Source organism: Phodopus roborovskii, unplaced genomic scaffold (assembly GCF_943737965.1).
Source record: "Phodopus roborovskii unplaced genomic scaffold, PHOROB, whole genome shotgun sequence".
In the NCBI taxonomy this organism is placed as follows: domain Eukaryota; kingdom Metazoa; phylum Chordata; class Mammalia; order Rodentia; family Cricetidae; genus Phodopus; species Phodopus roborovskii.
Genome location: NW_026126407.1, coordinates 44,713,534 through 44,734,761, shown reverse-complemented (window position 1 = coordinate 44,734,761; position 21,228 = coordinate 44,713,534). Strand labels below are relative to the sequence as shown.

At 41.0% G+C, this 21,228-nt stretch overlaps 1 protein-coding gene across 5 annotated transcripts in view; it reads right to left on the bottom strand.

Annotated features, from left to right (window-relative positions):
* Nucleotides 1-21,228, bottom strand: part of Kcnip1 (potassium voltage-gated channel interacting protein 1) — a 360,887-nt gene that overhangs the window by 4,568 nt on the left and 335,091 nt on the right. For 2 of the 5 annotated variants that reach the window (XM_051180966.1, XM_051180968.1), the window contains exons 2-5: nucleotides 10,449-10,573; nucleotides 9,132-9,201; nucleotides 7,806-7,876; nucleotides 6,784-6,891 (exon numbers count right to left, since the gene is read on the bottom strand). In XM_051180966.1, the coding sequence (XP_051036923.1) occupies nucleotides 6,784-6,891; nucleotides 7,806-7,876; nucleotides 9,132-9,201; nucleotides 10,449-10,573 (374 nt within the window). Of the gene's footprint in view, nucleotides 1-6,783; nucleotides 6,892-7,805; nucleotides 7,877-9,131; nucleotides 9,202-10,448; nucleotides 10,617-15,432; nucleotides 15,466-21,228 lie in introns of all 5 variants that reach the window. The other 3 variants (XM_051180970.1, XM_051180965.1, XM_051180969.1) reach the window with 3 other exon arrangements.

The window sequence follows — 21,228 nt, the reverse complement described above, 5'->3', positions numbered from 1 at the left end:
AGGGTTCCTTTTGCCACCCAGAGTGACTAAGAGGATTGTTTTAAAGAGATGAATGGGAGCTAGAGGACTAGATTAAATGCCTTCCTCAGAGAAAATGGTGGACTCCTCCCTGCCTTCAGACATCTTGGGTGGTTACTTCTTCTTGCTTTGTCTTTAGGGAGGGACAGCATTGGATTCCCCATTCACAGACTGAGACAATGAAACATCATTCTGACTTAAAGGTAAATTAACAATTTAGACTAGCCTTTTAAATACTCTCACAGGTTTTGTTGCTATTTTAAGAGAAAAGTGGTCAACATAAGAATTATTGACAGGATAGTTGAGGTTTTCTCTAAACCTACAATTAATAATTTTAAACTTACAGAAAAGTTGCAAAACTAATATGGAGGGCTCAAGTATACCTTTTACCCAGTTTTCTTAATATTAAAACTTGTAGAACTGCAGAAAAATAATCAAACCGGGAAATAAGCATTGCTACACTATTATTAACTAAACCACAGTTTATCTATATCTTATCCATTTTTCCCACTGATACTTTACTACTTGAAATAGTACTTTGTATCCATCCATGTGTTCTTCATGTTTTCAGGACCTTGACATGTATGATGGGAATGTTGGTTAGTTGTTCTGTAGACAGTTCCTCAGTTTGGGCATGACTTTGTAGAAGCGATGTATGTACGTTCAATCCTGTGAGTGCACTGTCAGGGAGGTACATGGTGTGGCTATATCTTGTGACTGGTTGTAACTTGGTTATTTGGTTAAAGGGTTGTCTTCCAACTCCCTGATTTTAGTATCTGTCAACACACCTTGACAGCAAAAGTGATCACTATGGTATTTGTTTGATGACAATTCTATACTAGTTTTGAAAATTTAATGTTTTAGATCAGAGATAAAAAAGTCCTCTATGATTCTGTTTTAAGTTAGGACAAGGAAGCCAACATCCAACATCCACAGGGCACTTGAGGCCTTCTTTAAGTAGGTTATTAATAATTGAAGATGTGCTGGAATACTTCTGTAAGCAAGAGATGCCTATCTCCTTTTATTTACGTACTTATTATTTTATTATGTATTTTGTTCTTTGACCTTGTGGACATCTATTATATTTTGTTGGTGACAATCCAATATTGTCATTTTTTATTTTGTTAATTAATTTGCCCTAATTAGGCAAAGCTAGGCTGATGCCTGTAGTTGTTTGATCTGCCCCAACCAGGATTCAGGTTCATATTCTATTTCTCCTCCTTTCCCAATCCCAAGACAAACAGCTTTCTAAGGAGACTAGCTCCTTTTATTGGAGAAAGGTGTTTAGAAAGAATGATCTGAATTCCATCAATGGTTGTTTCTCCAGGACTCCCCCAACACATAGAATTAAGAGATAGGATTGTATCCACATATCCATTTCAAGATAGGCACTTTACTGGCTTTTACCCCCATGTGGTCGCTGAGCTCTTTCCTGCTTGAGAACTTTTTATCAAAGAAGGGACAGAAAGAGCAGTTTTGATTGCTTAGGATTCTCATTGCTGGCAAGTGTGAGAAGAATGTTCCAGATTTCAAGACCATGTCTCAGGAAGCTACTTACTCACACTTATGTCTACCCCACCATTAATTCTGCCATCTAGAGATGTTTGATAGACATTAGTGGTGATAATTCTGCCTACTTTGCCCATTATAAAAAGGGAGTAGTTAGTGAATTTGTTCAACAGTGTGATGGAAAAATGTATTGAACCAAGGTTGAAGATCAGGTGGCATAAATCTCAGCCTAGGCTCCTTTCTCTAGATGCTGTGTAAAGTCATATTTAAATATCTTAGAGTATCATACAAGTAAGTATGTATATAAGAACTTAGATGTCTATGAAATTGATTTAATACTATAATAGTACTTATAATGTGATTTTTAAAACATGAAATTACATACAATTGTTAATCTTCTGTGATTTTTAAATGGTCACCTGCTTTTTAACTAGTGCTTGAAACCTGAGTCTGGAAAGATGGCTCAGTGGTTAAGAGTTTAAACTGCTTTTACAGAAGACCTGAGTTCTGTTCCCAGTACCCATGCCGGGTGGCTCATAACTGCTTGTAACTCAAACTCTCAGGGATCTGGTACCCTATACTGTATGAACTCACCCCTCCATACATTTATATATGATTAAAAATAAAAACTTTTGCACATATGTTATAGTTGTGTACCTTGGTCTTCTTGTGAGATTCCTAACAGTGGGAGCAGGGGCTGTCTCTGACTCTGTTACGTATTTTTGGGACCCCTCCTACTGGCTTGACTTGTCCAGCCTTAATAGGAGAGGAGGTGCTTAGTTGTACAGCAACTTGACATGCCATGGTTGCCTGACATTTCCTGAAGAGAAAGGAAGAGGAATGGATGGGGGGTCTGGAGAGGGAAGGTTGTGGGGAGGGACTGGAAAGAAAGGAGGCACGGGAAACTGTGATTGGGCTGGAAAAAATAATTAATTAAAAAATAAAGACTTCAGAGCCTCTGTAATAAGATAAAAATTCCATTGTTGTTTTAATAGCTTTGGTTTCTTCATGAGTTTTAACGTACACTTTGACTAGTTCTTACTGAATCTTCACAAACTGTTCATCTGCACTGTTCATCGTGCTTATTTTTGATTGTGAGAGCTCTTTATACACTTTGGGGGATGTACACATTCATTTATAGGGCATTTTAAAGTATGCACCATATGCTAGATGTGATACCAAGGACATGCAGGTGAACCAGATGTGGGACCTCTGTTAGTGCCTGGTGAGAAGTGCCACCACTTTCTACAAGATGCAGATGTTTCCACAGCTGTTCCACCTGCTTTCCAACTCTGCCAATGGCATTTTTTTGAGGTGAAGGATATGAAAATATTCAGAATGACATCATCAATACTTTCCTTTGTGTTTAATCTTATGCTTTTCCAATTCTAAGTTTAAGTGTGACACCTACTTCTTTTTTGGGGAGAGACCTAGTGTTTATCTCCTCTTAGAGCTTACAGTTCCTCCTGAAGAGGAGCCAGGGCAGCAACTCAAGGCCGGAGCCTGGAGGCAGGAACAGAAGCAGAGGGTGTGGAGGGGTGCTGCTTCCTGCCTCACTCACCATATTACCAGTTCTTTCGTAGTTAGGGGTCACCTGTGACGACTTACATGTGTGATGTTCAGAACATTCATTTACTTACTGCTGAAGCATCATAGCTAGCCAGTTTCCCTCTCTCATTATTCACTATTGGCTCCCAGCTTTCTCCTCTGTCCCAACCTACCTGTTCCCCTCATTTCCTCTCATACCATGCTACAATATGTCATAGCTCTGTCTCCGCTGTTTGAAAATTATCTTTCTTCTTGTTTTTACCTGATGACTTTTCCAGTGTGCCAGTTTTCTCTCCAGACAATCATTTTATTTTGGTTAGAAACAAATAAATTTTAAATTAGTTAGAAACAAATAGCTACTTTTACAATATTGCCATCTTCATAATGGACTTCTCACCAGAAAATAACAGGTATCTTCATTTAATCTCCCCCCCCCAATATCTTTTTCAGAAAACTTTTTTTTCCATCTAAACTCTGGATATTTTTTAACTGCTCATGTAGTACATTCCTGTTACATAATTAGAATATCTTACAGTTTTCTAAATAGCCATAACTGAGATATGGTCCACCCAGCATGTTAATTGCTGGACATGATCTTACTTTTAATTTTTTAAGTAGTTTCTCTTGTCATTTTTCTTCCTAAGTATGAAATCATGTCGTTGCTGAGCATGGAGGCTCACACTTGTAATCCCAGCACTAAGGAGGCAGAGGCAGGAGGATCACCATGCATGCATTCAAGGCCAGTCTGGGCTACATAATGTGTTCCAGTCAGCTTGAGCTACAGTGTGAGATCTTGTTACAAACAAATAAGTAAATAGAGAGAAGAAAATCATGTCACTCCAAAAGCTGCCCTAGATTTCCAGATGTGTGCTTCTGAGCCACTGTATTTGAGGCATTTTTAGAAGTATGAACAGATGGTGTGGGTCAATAGCAAATACTCTGGTCTTCATTTCTGCTGTAGCCGAGGATATCTGAGGTGTCACCATGAAGTGGAAAGCTGTGCAGAAGACTGGAGCACATTCTATTATGCTCATGATATATTTTATTAGGAGTTTAAAAAATGATCAATGATATAGGGTAAACTTGATGGAATATGATTTTGGAGTCACATGGTTTAGTCTTATGATGTACTGATGTGATGAATTATTTAGTAGATATTCTCTACATTGAATTACTTCTGCAATAAACCTGTTCCTTGTCAAACATGCTCCTCTAACTAGAGTGCCAGGATTAATTTCCTGGCACTTCGTTTAGAATTTGTGATGGGTATTTTAAATGAGATTGGATTCTTGTTTTCTTTTATATGCTTTGCTGAAGTTTTAAAGTTTTTTCATTCAATACATTTTGAGCACTTCCTATTGTCTGGACACTCCTGTTTTAAAATGAGATCTCCCTTAAAAAATAGGGTTTATCAGAGCATATCAGAGAAGACTCACTCGTTTTAAGAGTCCTGCTTTATAAACTTTGCTAAATGTACACAGATATGCCATCTCCACACTCAGCACCTGCATTATTTTTTTTTTAATCACCTCAAGAATTTTCTACACTGTCTGCCAACCCCTGGCATCATTCCATTGCTGATGAAACTTTGATGCAAATGGAATGATACTGTAAGTCTGGGCCTGTCTATATGTAATACACATAGAGGCCACAGAATCCATGCCCACTGTTGCATGTGACAGTGATTTATTTATGTTTTACTGCTGAGTACCCACTGGATGGATAGCAATGTGTTTATCTGCCATCCTGTTGAAAGACATTTGGGTTGCTTGCAATTTGGGGGCTATTGTGGATAAAAGTGTTATGCAAATCTCCATGTATGTATTTATGGAGTTACATATTTTTATTTCTTTTAGGTAAATATGTAGGGGTGGGACTTCTGGGTCATACATTAGTTGGATGTCAATTTTACTTAAGATGCTAAGATGTTTCCTACACAGCAATGTTTACACTGTTTCTCACGAGTAGTGTATAAGTGTTTCTAATGTTTCCTCATTTTTACCTACACTTGAATTGCTGATCTTTGTATTTCCAGTCTCTCCAGAGTACATATAGTCATAGTTAAAAAAAATCTGTTATTTCCTTGAAGAGCAAAATATGGGGTCATTTTACTTGGAAGTGTTGTTCATTTACTAATATTTTTTGAAGTATCTGTTTAACTTTTAAAAACTTATTTAGAATTTTATTGTATTACTACTATTGTTGTTGTTTTAAAATCATTTGCTTATTTGTTTATTTAATGTGTTTGGACATGCAAGTTATAGTGCAAGTAGAGATGTCAGAGGTCAGAAGTCAGAGGTCAGTCAGTGCTTCCCTTCTAGCTTGTGGGTTGCAAGGATTGAACTCAGGTCATCAGGCTTGGCAGTGTGTGCCTTTACCCACTGAGCCGTCTTGGTAGCCCCTCACTATCTATTTTTAGTGGGCTTGTTTATCTTCTTATAACATTGCAAGTATTTCTTATCTATTTGGACCTTGTTTATTTCTAGTTTGAAAGTACTGTTATATGGAATAAAAAGTTCTTTCTGCCTCAGTTTTGTAGAGTTTGTGCTAGAAATCACCAGAAAACCATCTGCAGCACAAACTTTTCCAGGATTTGTCTGTGAATTTCGTTTCTTTTAGTGACAGGAGACTATTCAAAATTTCCTGCTGACTTTGAGCCATCTTAGTACTAACTAGTGTCTCCCAAACCCCTGCTGTGCACCGGCAGCTCCCAGTAGGCAGAGGGGGCTATCTGCCCTTGTCTTCCACCATTGAGCCCAACAACCTTCAGGCTTCATTTTGAGCCTGCCAGGCTTTTCTTCATACCCCAACCTGCAGCCAATAGCAAGCTTTTCTGTTTGGAGGGCACATGGGTCTTTCCTTGAGAACCTCTTAGTGGCTCTTCCTTTTGCCTGGGACAGTTTTTCTGACTTCTGTGGTGACTAGCCCTGGCATGGTCACCCATTCTTAGAGAGGCCCTTGATGACTCTTACTAAAGCATCTGCATGTGCACCTACATTTTTCTTCTATTGTTTCTTCTATTGTTCAGCTGTCTGCACCCTCCATGACAGCCAGGCCTGATCTGAGTTCTCACTGTTTGGCCTCCAGCACCCAGAAAACTGAGTGACTTCTCAGATCTGTATTGGGCCCACGTGGCTGAATGAACAGAGAACTCAGCTGTGTATATACACTGAGAGGAGAACCTTGCAGAGTGGAGGTGAAGGTTAGAGACGATCTCTACAGCTCTAGGCATCATGCCTGAGATACAGGAGCTCGGCAAGATGTCTCAGGTGTTAATGTCAAGCCTCAATGGCACACCAGTTTATAGCAGACATCAGTTGACTTGAGTGACAGACCATGAGCAGTTCACTGGCTGAAAACATGTACCGAGGCTCTAAGAGTCAAGCAGTGGAGATTTTGAAATTCTCCGCATTTCCCCCCCTTCCTTCCTTCCTTCCTTCCTTCCTTCCTTCCTTCCTTCCTCCCTCCCTCCCTCCCTCCCTCCCTCCCTTCCTTCCTCCCTCCCCCTTCCCTCTCTCCCTCCCTCTTTCGCTTCCTTCTTCCCTTTCTTTGTCTTTCTCTTTCTTTTTATTTTTTTGTGACAGCCGCTCACCCCTCCCAGTCTTTCCCTTCTATGATTTTGTTAGGCAGAACAGGGCTGTGGGTAATGAGATCTGCTGGTTGTCACCCATTCCTCAGAGAACTCTCTGTTTTCTTCTGGGCACTCACCTCTTTGTTTATGTAGCCATCTTTATTGATGTCGTACAAATTAAATGTCCACCTTAGTTTTTCATGGACTGTCCCTCTCAGTAAAATAGACAGAGCAGTTACAAAGTCCTAAGAAGTGGAAAAGACAGGAGTAAAATTAATCCCTGAGCCATGTGTGGGTGGAGAGAAGCCTGACGTCCAGGTTAGACTAAGGTGCTTTTACAAAATGGTGCCTCCCATGTCCTCCTGTCAGCAAGATGGAAATGGCCAATCCCAGCAAATAATGTCTGTCTTCCATTCTCTCACACACATCATTGTAGTTTCTGATGCCTCCTGAGGAAACTCAGGCTTCATATGTGTGAACACCTCCAGGCAGTAAATTCAGGTTCCCCTGCTGATCCTAACCCATGGCTACAATGGTCACTTAATGTCTGAGGGACTGTACATTCCAGTGTCTATGAGCCAGGCTGGGGAACATACCTCCTATGCTCAAAAGCCCCTTTGGCCACTTATTCTATCTTTGACCTTGGAAAAGCTACTTAGCCTCTCTGCCTTACTTTGTTCTTCTGTAAAATGATAATACAACCCTACCTTGTAGCACTATTACAAAAGTTAAACAAGTTGGGGGATGGAGAGATGGCTCAACAATTAAGGCCACTGGCTGCTCTTCCAGAGGACCTGGGTTCAATTCCCAGCATTCACATGCCAGTTCACAACTCTCCAGGTCCAGGGGATCTGACATCTTCACCCCAATGCACATAAAATTAATTCAAATAAATTATTTAAAAAGTTAAACAGGTTAATACATGCAAAATGCTAATCCAGAGGCTACTACCATGCATGCAGGGCACAAGGGAGCTCTTAAGTTGTCTCTCCAACCTCACCCCCAGTGTCTAGAGGGCAAGGAAAGTCTCTTCTCCATCCTCAGGCGATGTTTGTTAAATGAGTAAAGTTTGTCTTAATTGAAGTTTTTGGTAATTAACCATTTCTTCCAGGATCCCCAGATTTGGAGGGAGAGGCAATGTGGAACCAGGGGACTGTACCTCAAACTTCACAGAGCCTGTCTGGGTGGTGTCGAAGGCGTTGAAGAGGTAATGGGCATATGTGCTGGCATCTGCAAAGTAGAGGGGAAGGTGGGTGAGCAGGGGGGCAAGGTTCCACAGAGGGCAGAGACAACACTGGCAAACAGGCTGGAGGTGGGATGAGGGAATGGGGAGGGAGGATGGAGTGAGACTCATTTGCTCAGTTCCTGGAGTTTAGGTGAGAAGCTAGTTCTAGCAAAAGGTTAGGTAGTTCCTCAACCCTTTCTATCTCATCATCTTGAGAATGGCTCCCCTGCCTGTTTCTCTGTGTGACCTGTTTCTCTGGTGGTGATGACTGATATGAAATGTATTGAGTAGTGGTCTTTGCCATGGCATGAGCGTTCATTCCCTTGCGAGCAGAGACCTGAGCTTGGATCAAAGCTGTGTCCATGTAGCTGTGCCTGTAGGTATGCAATGAGACGTCTCTGAGCATCCATTCCATGTCTCTGCAGAGTGGGATGGGGTTCTTGAAACATGTGAAGAAATACACTAAACCGGAGCCTTGCCTGCCACACAGTGAAAGCAGCATTTCTACCATGTTTATAAACTGGGAGTCTGGTGCTACCATGACATGAAGCTACTTCTCCCCAACAGAGTCCCACACCAGGGAGCTACCTGTAGGAAGCTGAAAAGACCCACAATAGAGAGGGCCCAAGAAAGACAGATGTGGGATACTTCACTCTTTTTTTGTTAGACCACAGAAGAGGTGACAGGTGACACAAGAAGGTCACAGAATGAAGGGTCCCCTGATGTATGGAGTTGTTCCCAACTGGGTATGTGGTGGGGGTCCATGCCCTCAGTGACCTGGCTTTATAAATGAGTACAACATCATGCTGCCCACAATTTGTTTTGGTTCATTGAACCATTTTTATGGTTTTCAGTATTTACTAATGTTGTTCACAAAATTTCAACCTAATTTTAGCTGTTTAAGGAACCAAGATGACAAAGCTTTTGTCCCATATACTTTCTGTTCCTGGTCTGCCACATATGAGCTGTGTGATCTTGAGTAAATTGCTTAATGTCTCTGAAACTCAATTGTTCCTTCTGGGATCATGACACCTGCTTTATGAGACTGTCTGATACTGCACTACCAATCCTTTTCCTGGAGGGGGTTCATTTTTTCCCCCAGAGAATTCTCTATTTTGTAGTAAAGAATTTTTTTTTTTTTTTGCCATAAATTCTTCCCTGACCCTGAGGAAGACAGAGATAAAGGAAAGGGGAGTTGGAGGAAGAGAAGACTGACCATTGGAGAGGATGCTGAGAGGATTTTTCTAAGGATATACTCACCTCCATGAGGGAAAAACTGAGCGTAGATCTGCTTGAATGTTTCTTCATTGACCACGCCGCTGGGGCACTCCTGTGTGAATTGGAGAACGAGTGAGTGAGAAATGGCTATGCTAGGGGGTAGAGACTGGACAGATTCCTCATGCCCTCTCCTGGGCAGAGAATGGGCAAATACCTGTGCACTGGGTATCTCCACGGGGGTCTTGGAGGTTACCCCACCATGAAAAGCTACTTTACAAGAGAGGGGGAAGTCATTACGGGATAGGTACTGTGCTGGGAGAGGCTTGGCTTTAGAGCTAGAAAGGTTTAGGTTTTGATCCTGGTTAAGCCTGTTCTAAACTTTGTGGCTTTGTCCAAGGCAGTCTGTGATCTTGAACACACTTACACATGAAATGTGGCTAAGTTTCCTCCCAACAGAGCTAGCAATATTAGGTGGTACTAAGACTATGGTAGATGCCAAAAACTGTGCACATTCTTCTTTTCTGCTCCCCTCTTAGTCAAGTGCTCAGTTGGGCAACAACCTTCCAGGGCCCTGCTCCAGCTCAGCTGGCCACTATTAATGGGGGCTTTCAACATTAGAAGGAAGAAAGGCCAATGACAGCAAAGCAGACACGTGACCAGCATAGTCAGGCTGTAGAACAGCTGACCAAACTCTGCCTGTAGGCTGTGCCTGAAGGGAAGTGACCAGAACACCTCTTCTGTTCTATTCCACCCAGTGATTTGGAAATATGATTGTGCCCTGAGATGTAAGCTTTAAACCCAAACTCCTTATCCAGAGTGGGGTACGAGAGTTCTCAAAGGAGCCCAGAAAGCAGGGATGGACTCAAGTGTCCATCAGTTTTGAACTTCCTCCCATGCTTCTTTCCTAAGAACTTGACTTTCTGTGTGGCTCACAGGAAGAGAAGTTTCCAGCAGTAGAAGGGAAATGTCTGGTCCCATGGTCCTAACTTTCAGGAGACATGCACAGTGACATTCAGGCTTATACATCAGTCTTTGTGGCTCTCATTAGCACAAATCAGTAGAGCTCACTCCCATCCCTGTTTGGACACCCAGCAAGGGTAAGATGTGAATGTTAAGATAAGGTTAGCACCTGGGCTGGGAGGGCTTCTCTGAGGTCACCCTACCCTGTGGCGCTTCTGTGCAGTGGGTGAGGTTCCTGTGTGCTGAGGCCTTGTCCTCCTGCAAGCTTGCTTTCTCACCAGGTGTGGGGTCATAGTGGTGGCCTCCCCGAACTTCTGCACATTGGGGACTCCCTTGGCACTGGAAGGGCTTGGCTATGCGGGAAATCACACCAGGCCTCAAAGCCTCTGGGGGTCTTACATTTTTGAATCCTCGGTAAAGGACTTGCAACTCCCTCTTGGTGAAGTTCGTCTGGGCCTCAAGCTGCTCCAGTCCCTCAGGCCGGTGACAAACCATGGTCATCTCTAGCTCATCCTCGATCTTGTCTGGAAGCAGAGGGAATGGCATCAGAACAGGCCAAAGTCTGAGCTGTGAAAAGAGTGATGATGGGACCTGGGACTTGGGTGGGGTTGGGCTGGGTCACACTGTAGGTGGTCCTGGGCATTGAGTCCCACTCCCCACCCATTAACAGCTTTCATTAACTGTCTACTCTGTTACTGTAGGTGTGGCAGGCACAAAGCAGAGGGAACATCAGCACTCAGATAGGGAGATGAGGGTAGAAGTGTTCAAAGCACAATCATACGTAAACATCTCTTTCAAATTACCTTCTTAGCATATGCACATTAATGCCCACTGACCCTGCTTTTTATATAGAGACACAAGTAACAGAGCAGGATGAAAGCTTCCCAATAGGAAGGGGGAACAAATCACACCTATCTTTAAAAAAGGATAGATGTTCACATGTGAGCTAGCAAGGGAGATGCTAGGGAGACTTAGTGGAGAGTTCAAATTATGGTATGTTAAATGTGACTTTACAGAATCTGAATATATTTGACAGGGTATTGTTTTATAGTATCTGCTAGATATTCTTAAGTACTGGGGAAGTGACTTCAATTTGTGTGCCTTTGTATAAATAAAAGTTTCCAGGGTGTTGGGAAGGATCTACAAACAGTCTGGATGGTAGGGGTTCAACTTCCAGTGTGTGCGCTGAAACAATAGGGTCTAACAGAGTGTGCATTGAAATAAGGTTTAATGTTGCACTGTTTGTTTATGATGTGCCTGTCAGCTGAATCTACTTATCTTCCTTTGAAGCAAGTCAAAGTTCATCCATCAGTGGCGCTTCCAGGAGTTTAGCTTCATGCAGGAATAAGTGAGTACTTTCCTTTGGGCTCTGCCAGAATGCTTTTTGTAAATTTATTCCAGTCAAGGATCATTTACCATCTACCCTACGCTGCCTGTTGTCACACAGGCATCAGCAAATCCATATATTGAACAATTCCCACTTCCACCTGCTGAAAACAAGGGTGAGATGGCCAGGCTGCTGGGAACACGCAGACCATGCTGCCCTGAGGTAAGTCAGAGAGGAGGCAGGCTGGGTTTGCATCACAGGACAGGGTGAGCAGGTGCAAAACCTTCAACCCGCTGTGATCAGGGTTGGGCTCTTTGCTCCAGATTTTCTTTGCTATTGTCACTTTCTCCTTTGATACTTAAATCCAAATACAAAACAAATCCATCAAAATTTATATTGTGTGCAGAGTCCCAACGGAAATGGATGTTAGAGAGAGACTCCAACACTGTGGCAGCAGAGCTAATTGTTATCTTTCTTATGTGCTGGATAACACATATCACCTAATCCTTCTGTGACAGAGGTAAATAATGATTCCATATAAATAAGATGCTGTGTTTATGTTACATTGTAGCAAGTGGCCAATTTCCTCATAATCCTTACAGAGCCTTTAATTATTGCTAGGTTTGCTAATGAGCTAACTACCAACTACCTGAATGTAGAAGGTGTCTGTGTAAATCAAAAGTGCCCAGAAGAAAAAGCAACACACAGGGAGGTCCCTATGAGTGTAATGTGGGAAGCTCACAGGTGCCTCATGAGATCTCAAATGCATTCTAAGAAATCAGTTGCAGGTTAGTTCTAGCACAAAAATGCGTGTATCTTTAGCTGTGTATATCTGAAGAAACTTCTGAAGGGGCTCTAGAGGTTTATAACACACTCCGCATATTGCCCCTCAAAGGATCCACTGGGCATACCCAGGTAGTTCCAGTAAAGGAAGAAGAATCAGCATAATTTTACTAAAATATAGGTAAGAAAATAGAAAATTATATTTTTGAAAGAAAAGATTTGTTGTTAAGGCGTCCAGAAGAATAAAGTTTCTCTCTCTGTGTGTCTCTCTGTTGTGTGTGTGCATGTGTGTGGTCTTGTGCTATTTCTTAATCTCCCTGAGGCTGGATTCCTTATAAGCTAAGGGAATTTTTTTTTTTTTTTTTTTTTGCAGATGTTTAAAAGAAATTTTTCAACTCATAACCAGCACTCATGTCTCATTACCTTATTAAAAAAGTGCTAATCATTGAGTCACCAACTATTAAATGGACTTTATTGAGGTGGAGTCTCTCCTTATTGACCAGATAGCCTTGGTCTGGGAGGCAGGATCGAGTTTCAGATTACAGAGATTCTGCAGGTTGTGAATACTTGGTTATTGATGGTCAAGCTTCTGCTTTCTGGCTTTATCTTTCACTAATAATCAGTCTGTGGTCATATCCATGACAGGAGAAATTCTATTTCTTGAGGCTCAAGGTGTAGGGAATAGCCGCCAATGGCTAATAGTGGTTTAAACCAGTAAGTAAAATTGTAACTTATCTAACAGTCCAGTATATGCATAAATGCATGCCATTGTGTGTGTGTGTGTGTGTGTGTGTGTGTGTGTGTGTGTGTGTGTGAAAAATTTGGAGGCAAAACTTTGTGAGGCAGTGCTGTCTTTGACTGATGTGCCACTGTGACCCTCATGAGTCACGGCCTTTGAATGGAAAACAATAGTTTACTTGTACACAGTTTTTGCACTTGTCTAGACTTGCCCACATTTAACATTTCCTCTCTTTCATACCACCTTGTAGCCTTTTTGTTCTGGGTCACTTTAAATATATGCAGGGGAAATTTAGGCAGGGTGATTTTCACATCTCTCCTGTAGCCAGTCAGGGATTCCCTCTAGGCAGAACCGGTAGAGATGAGACACTGGCCCAGCTCCCTGGTTAGACAAAGCCAGAATTAACACACAGGCAGTCTCCTTACCACTTTGGTGTTTGTGCGTCTTCAACACTGCATGCTGTTATTATTTTCATTGTTAAAGATAATGATGAACTAATTATTAAGTCAGATCGAATCAAAACTAATCTTGAGGTTAACGGCATGGAAATTTCTGTTTGATAAAAATCACTGAGTATTATCTTCTCTTTGTAACGTTCTATTAGAAATCTATTAACTACTTTCATGTGACTTTATGTATGGTGGGGGTGGGGGTGAGTGGTCTAGTGCCCTCCCTGTCTGATAGTTAGAAATCACTTATCTTAATAGAGAAGGTGACTTTCTAACTACAAGTGACTCGCAAGGTGATGAATGTCTGCCACTGAGGGTGAATGTGAGCCAGAACAATAAATTGTAGAGGATGCTACAGTGGAGAATCCCAGGCAAAACAGTGTATGGTTCAGGGTAAGTGGTTTTTTAATACTTTGGGGTATTGGGTGGTCCTGGGTGTAAGGATGGATGGAGACTTTAGACCCTCTCAGAAAAAGTGTGTTCTACCAAGCCCCCAATACCTCCAGTGAATTCTGTATCTTTTAAACAGAGTCCAAACAAAGGTCTACTATTGTCAATCTTTCCCAAGCTCTGTCATTAACTCCTTTTGTCTGAGGCTTGGGTCACATAGGCCAACAGTGACAAAGCTGGACCTTGATTCCAGCCAGTCCAGGATTCTGCCACCAGATTCTGCTTCCGTATGTCCCCACAGTGGCTTCTACTTCATTGGAGCACAGGCTGTAAGCTGGTTTGTTACCAGCCTTGAGGAATTCCTGCTCCTAACAAATGTGATACCTGTGTACAAGTCATGACTCACACCTGGGGAGAACATCTGGCAGTGAATATCTCCTTTAGCTGATGACAAAGGCCATGACCCAAAACTATAACTATGACTACCTCCTACCTTGCTTAGAATACAGTTTCTCGTGTGTGTGTGTGTGTGTGTGTGTGTGTGCACGCACATGCACACACGAAGGGGGATCAGGGTTGTACTTTATAACCACCCATCCACCCATTCCATTCCTTGGTTTGAATGTAGTCCAAAAAGAGGTTTTGTTTGTAAGAAATATACAGAAGCTCTTATTTTTTATGAAATAGATAGATAAATTTTAAACAAGTTGCTAACATTTGTAGACAAGAAATCCATGACCAAGTTTGAATTTTTGATTTCTCTTAGCAAATCTTGAGTCTCCAATTCTCACCAGGTCATCATCTACTAAAGCCAAGCAGGGGCTGGACACTCTGATTAGGTAGAGTCACCAGGACCCCCATTCACCTAGAACTCTTCTTTCCTTCCTTCCTTCCTTCCTTCCTTCCTTCCTTCCTTCTTTCCTTCCTTCTTTCCTTCCTTCCTTTTCTTTCTGTTGTTTTGAGCCATAGTCTCTCTATGCATAATCTCTGGCCGACCAAGAACTCACTCTGTAGACCAGGCTGGTCCTGAACTCGTTGCATGCCTCTGCCTCCTGAGTGCTGGGATCAAAGGTGTGTGTCATACTTGTATCACCTCAGGGTCTTTTTTAATGCCATTACACTGCCTGCATGACTTGGAGGCCGTTGAGTCTGGATCATGACGCAGACCAGTTTAACCTCCACACCACCTATCTTTCTCCTGTCTCTATTTAAGCATTCTATTTTGTTTCACAAAGAACTTGATGCAGATCATAGGAACTAAATAATATAATAAAAACAGATAAAGAAAAACTGCTTCAAAAATGCTGATTTGATTGGCATTCTGGACAATATTGGGGGAGGGGAGGAGGACAGAGAATTCATATCATTTGTTCTAAACAGTTAGTGTACTTAAACTACAACTCAGCTCTGAGCTTTATTTTCTAGATGTCCAATTACCATGGAAGGGAAAATATGAGTCTCCTAGGGGGAACGAAGCTTTTGTTAAACCTCGGCTCCAAAAGAACACCCCTAGCCATTTCTATACAGACCAAGTTTGATAACAAGGGACACACAAAAATCTGGTGAATAAGAAAGCTAATTGCAGAATATACAATTAATTGAGAAGTTCTTCCTTTTCAAGTAATGTGACTGAGACAGCGAGACAGTCAAGTTATCAAGTTGGTGTAGACTTTTTTTTTTTTTTTTTTTTTTTACCTCTCTGATACTGGTAATACCACCAGGCGATGTCTAGGAAAAAGTAAGAAAACATTTTACCAATTCCATTCATTTAAAAAGCACAGCACACTTTTATTGTCATTGGAGAGGCACTCTGAGGAAGTTCTGGTCACCATTCAGTTGACATATGCAAGGGGGCCTCTCTCATCAGCAGAGCAGAGTCTGGATTTCCCATCCCTCTCCCACGGCAAGAACAGGCACGAGCAATGGGTCACCTCCCAGTGCCCACGCCAGCAGCAGGGCTCATCCAGCATGCTCTGAGCCATGCAGTCATGCAGCCTGAAGAGAGATGGGATGGCACGTGGCAGAGGATGCACAGATGTGGATGGCTTCTTGGAAATACCCACAGGTTTGATTGAAGAGTGGCTTTTAAGACCCCCTCCACCACGAGAAGGCCCATTACCTCTCTCTTCTTTGTGATTAAGCTATGGATCTTGTAGAGTAATTTATTTCTTCAACAACTATTGAAAAGAAGCATCTATCAACATACATAGATGAATATGCAATTCTGTGTCCTGCTCTCATGGAGCTCACAAGCTACACAATTTGGCTTCTCTCTTCCTTTCTTGAGTGTGATCAGCAACTCAGATGTAGAAAAGAAAAGGGACTACTGATGTTAATTATTAGTATATTGGGGTGTGTGACAGAGTGGTGCAGTTTACGTCTTTTACTGTGCCATGAATGAAACACTGGAGAAAAATCAGACCTGGATTTTCCCCCATGGCAGGTGAGCTGGGTGAGTCTAAGTCCCAGGGAGCCTCTGCTCAATGCTTTCCTGCTGGCCTATTTGGGTCTATGTTCTGGTCAGTCTTGCTTTCCTCTGTGGACTCCTATTTGAACTGCTTCCTGTCTTGTTAGCACCTATGACCAAAGGTGTGTCAGACAGTCCATCCAGCATCATCAGTGTGTTTTAGTCACCCCACCTCCACAAGCCCAGACTGGAATGGCTTCTGCCCATGCTGGTCCCAAGAGTGGTATAGTACCGAGAGCTGGGTATCCATTGTCTCCTAATCTGTGGTATGTGGGAGAAGTGTACTTTACCGGATTAAGTTGCCCCTTTGATCACTCATTAGTGGCATTTGTGTGTGTGTGTGTGTGTGTGTGAGTGTCTGAGTGTGAGTGTGTATATGTGTGTATGTATGTGTATATGCATGTGTGTAAATGTCATAGCATATATGTGGAAATCAGAGGACAACTTGTGTAGTTGTTTTCTTCTTTCCACCATGTGGATTCCAGAGATCAAACTCAGGTTATCAAGTTTGGCGATAAGTAGCTTTATCCCTTAAACCACATCATCAGTTTTAATGAGTTCTATTTAAATTTTTAATTTTTGATCCTGGCCTACAATCCTCTGGCGGAAGACTCCTGCTCTACCAGAGGCTATACCCCAGCCAAGACACTATCCACTACCTACTAATACCCCTTAAGCCCCACCCAGAAGTCCCAACAGCACCCCACTCTCCTGGGCTCCATATTCTGGCCCATGTCCCCTGGCAGAAGACTCATCATATTGGAGGCCATGCTGGTACAAGAAACCCCAGAGCCTGCCCAGAAGTCACCCACAGCACCTTTTTCCCTGAGCTCCATATCCAAGCCCACAGCCTGGCAGACAACTCTTGCTCAATTGGTACTAGGAACATCACAAGACACTTGCTCTACTGGAGTTCACATTGGTATTAGGAGACCCAGGTACCTATAACCCTAGAGACCACACCAGTATCCAGAACCCAGAGGTTACACCAGTTCTCAGAAACCCAGGACCCTAGAAGCAAAGCTAGCACCCAAAACTCCAGAGTTCAAGCAGTCCACCAAAATCCTAGCAGAGACACATTACTGGACCTGGAGACTTGATGGTCACCAGAACCACAGGCCACTTAGGTCATAAGACCAGAAAGCAAGGGGAAAAACAACCAAAAAGCATCCATCCAACAAAAATAAACTTAGAAACCAGCACTCAAGCCCAGGAGACTAGAAGCCAATGTAAGAATATACTCAATAACACCCAGGGAAATATGGCACCACCAGAGCCCACCTATACTACCACAGCAAACCCTGGATATTACAACACAGTACAAGCACAGGAAAATGACCTTAAATCCAATCGCATGAGGATGATAGAGGTCCTTTAAGAAGAAATGAACAAATCCCTTAAAGAAATCCAGGAAAACACAAACAGGTGAAGGAAATGAATAAAATCAATCAAGACCTGAAAATGATAGTAGAAGCAATATAGAAAACACAAACTGAGGGAATCCTGGAGATAGAAAATACAGATAAATGAACAGGGACTACAGGTGCAAGATCACCAACAGAATATAGGAGATGGAAGAGAGAATCTCAGGCATAGAAGATACAATAGAAGAAATTGATACAGTAGCCAAAGAAAATGCTAAATCTAAAAAGTTCCTGACAATATGGAAAGACCAAACCTAAAAATAATAGGAATAGGAGGAGAAGATACCCAGATCAAAGGCCCAGAAAACATCTTCAACAAAATCATCCAAGAAAACTTTCCTAACATAAAGAATGAAATTCCTATAAAGCACAAGAAGCTTAAAGAATGCCAAATATACTGAATCAGAAGAGAAATTCCCTTCACCACATAACAATCAAACACTAAAGGTAAAGAAAAAAGAAAGACCATTGAAGGGCAAAACAGGAGAAACGCCAAGTAACATAAAGGTAGAATAATTAGAGTCACACTCAACATCTCAGGGGAGACTAAAATCCAGAAGGGCTTGAATAGATGTGCTGCAGACGCTATGAAACTATAGATGCCAGACCAAACTATAATACCCATCAAAACTTTCAACCACTATAGATGGAGAAAGCAAGATATTCCATGACAAAGTTAAATTTAAATAGTATTGAGCTACAAATTTAGCCCTACAGAAGGTGCTAGAAGAAAAACTCCAACCTAAGGAGGTTAACTATATCTATGAAAACACAGGACTCCAAATGACTTGACAGATTTTGTTGACCCCTCCTGGAAGGCATCACCCTCCCTGTGGAGTTGGGGGGATGGGATGGGAGGGTGGAGGCATAGGAGGAAGGGAGAAAGGGAAGGAGGGAGGGAGAGGGAACTGGAATAAAAAGAAAACACTGGAAATGATTTCACACCAGCAAAATCAAAAGAAGGGAAACAATTCTCTCTTCACACACTATCACCATCAAAATAACAGGAATTAAGGATCATTGGTCATTGATATTTCTCAATATCAATGGAATCAATTCACCAAAAAAAAAAAAAAAAAAAAAAAAAAAAAAAAGACACAAGGTAACAGAATTAATGGGGAAACAGAATACATCCTTCTGGTGCATACAATAAACACACCTCAACATCAAAGACAGACATTTTCTCAGAATAAATGGTTGGAAAAAGATTTTCCATGCAAATGGACCCAAGAATCAAGTTGGTGTAGTGACTCTAATATCTAACAAATAGACTTCAAACCAAACTTTATCAAAAGAGGCGGGAAAGGACAATTCATATCCATCAAAAGAAAAGTCCACCAAGATGATGGTTTAATTCACAACATCAACACCTCCAAAATAGGGGCACTCATGTTTGTAAAGGAAACATTACTAAAGCTTAAGTCACATATTAACCCTCACACACATATTGACTCTCACTAATAGACAGGTCATCCAAACAAAGCAAGACAGAGAAATACTGGTGCTAACAGACTTTATGAAACAAATGGATCTAATAACTATCTATGGAACATTCACCCAAATACAAAAAAAAAAAAAGTATACTTTCTTCTCAGCACCTCATAGAACATTCTCCAAAATTGACCATATACTCAGTCACAAAGCAAGTCTCAACAGACACAAGAAAATTGAAATAGCCCCCGCATCCTATCAGGCCACCACAGATTAGAGCTGGATTTCAATAACAACAGAAACAGAAAGCCTACAAACTCACGGAAAACACAGTTCTCTGCTGAATGTCTACTGTGTCAAGGAAGAAATAGAGAAATTAAAGATTTCATGGAATTCAATGAAAATGAGTGCACAACATACCCAAACCTATGGGACACAAGGAAAGCAGCACTAAAAGGCAAGTTCATAGCACAAAGTGCCTGCATAAGGAATTTGGAGAGATCTCACAAAGCAACTTAACAGCACACCTGAAAGCTCTAGAACAAACAAACAAACAAACAAACAAACAAAAAGCAAACACATCCAAGAGGCAGGAAATAATAAAATAGAAATGAATAGAATGGAAACAAATGGAAACAAACAATACAAAGAATCAATGAAACAAGAGTTGGCTCTTTGAGAAAATCAACAAGATATACAAACCCTTATCCAAACAAATTAAAAGACACAGAGAAAATATCCAAAATAACAAAATTAGGAACAAAAAGGGGAACATAATAACAGACACCAGGGAAATCAAGAAATTTAAATTGGAATTGGAAAAATCTAAAAGAAATGGACAAATTTCTTGATAGAAATCACTTAAAGTCAAGATCAGATAAACAATTTAAACAGACCTATAACCACTAAGGAAATAGAAGCAATCATTAAAAGTCTCCCAACCAAAAATAGTTCAGGGACAGATTGTTTTAGCACAGAAGTCTCGCAGAATTTCAAAGAAGAGCTAATAACAATACTCCTCAAATTATTCCATAAAACAGGAACAAAAGGAACATTACCAAATTAATTTCATCAGGCCACAGTCACCCTGATACCCAAACCATGAAAAGAATCAACAAAGAAAGAGAATTACAGGCCAATATCATTCACGAACATAGATGCAAAAATAATAAAATGCTTGCAAAATTAATCCAAGAACACATCAAAAAGATAATCTACCATGATCAAGTAGACTTCATTCCAGACATGCAGGGATGGTTCAATATATGAAAATCTGTCAATGTAATCCACCATATAAACAAACTGAAAAGAAAAAAAGCCCATGATTATCTCATTAGATGTTGAAAAAGCTTTTGGCAAAATCCAACAGCCCTTCATGATAAAAGTCTCGAGGAGATCAAGGATACAAGGGATATACATAAACATAATAAAGGAAACATACAGCAAGTTGATAGCTAACATCAAATTAAATGGAGATAAACTCAAATCAGGAATAGGACAAGGCAATCTACTCTCTCTATATGTATTCAATATAGTACTTGAAGTTCTAGCTAGAGCAATAAGACAACTAAAGGAGATTCAGGGGATACAAATTGGAAAGGAAGAAGTTAAAGTATTGTTATTTGCAGATGATGTGATAGTATATATAAGTGGCCCTCCAAATTCTACCAGGAAACTCCTACAGCTGATAAAAATCCTAAGCAAAGGGTCTGGATATAAGAATAACTAAAAAAAAAAAAAAAAATCAGTAGTCCATCAGATAAATGGTCTGAGAAAGAAATCAGGGAAACAAGACCCTTCACAATTGCCACAAACAATATAAAATATCTTGGTGTAACTCTAACCAAGCAAGTGGAATACATATATGACAAGAATTTCAAGTCTTTGAAGAAAGAAATTGGTGAAGATATCAGGAGAGAGAAAAATCCCAATGCTCATGGATTAGCAGGATTAACAGTAAAAATGGCTATTTTACCAAAATCAATCTAAATCTAAAGATTCAGTACAATCCCCATTAAAATTCTAACACAATTCTTTACATACCTTGAAAGAACAATACTCAGCCTCATGTGGAAAAAGAAAAAAAAAAAAAAACCCAGGATAGCTAAAACAACACTGTACAATAAAAGAACTATTGGAGGTATCATTATTACTGATTTTAAGCTCTAC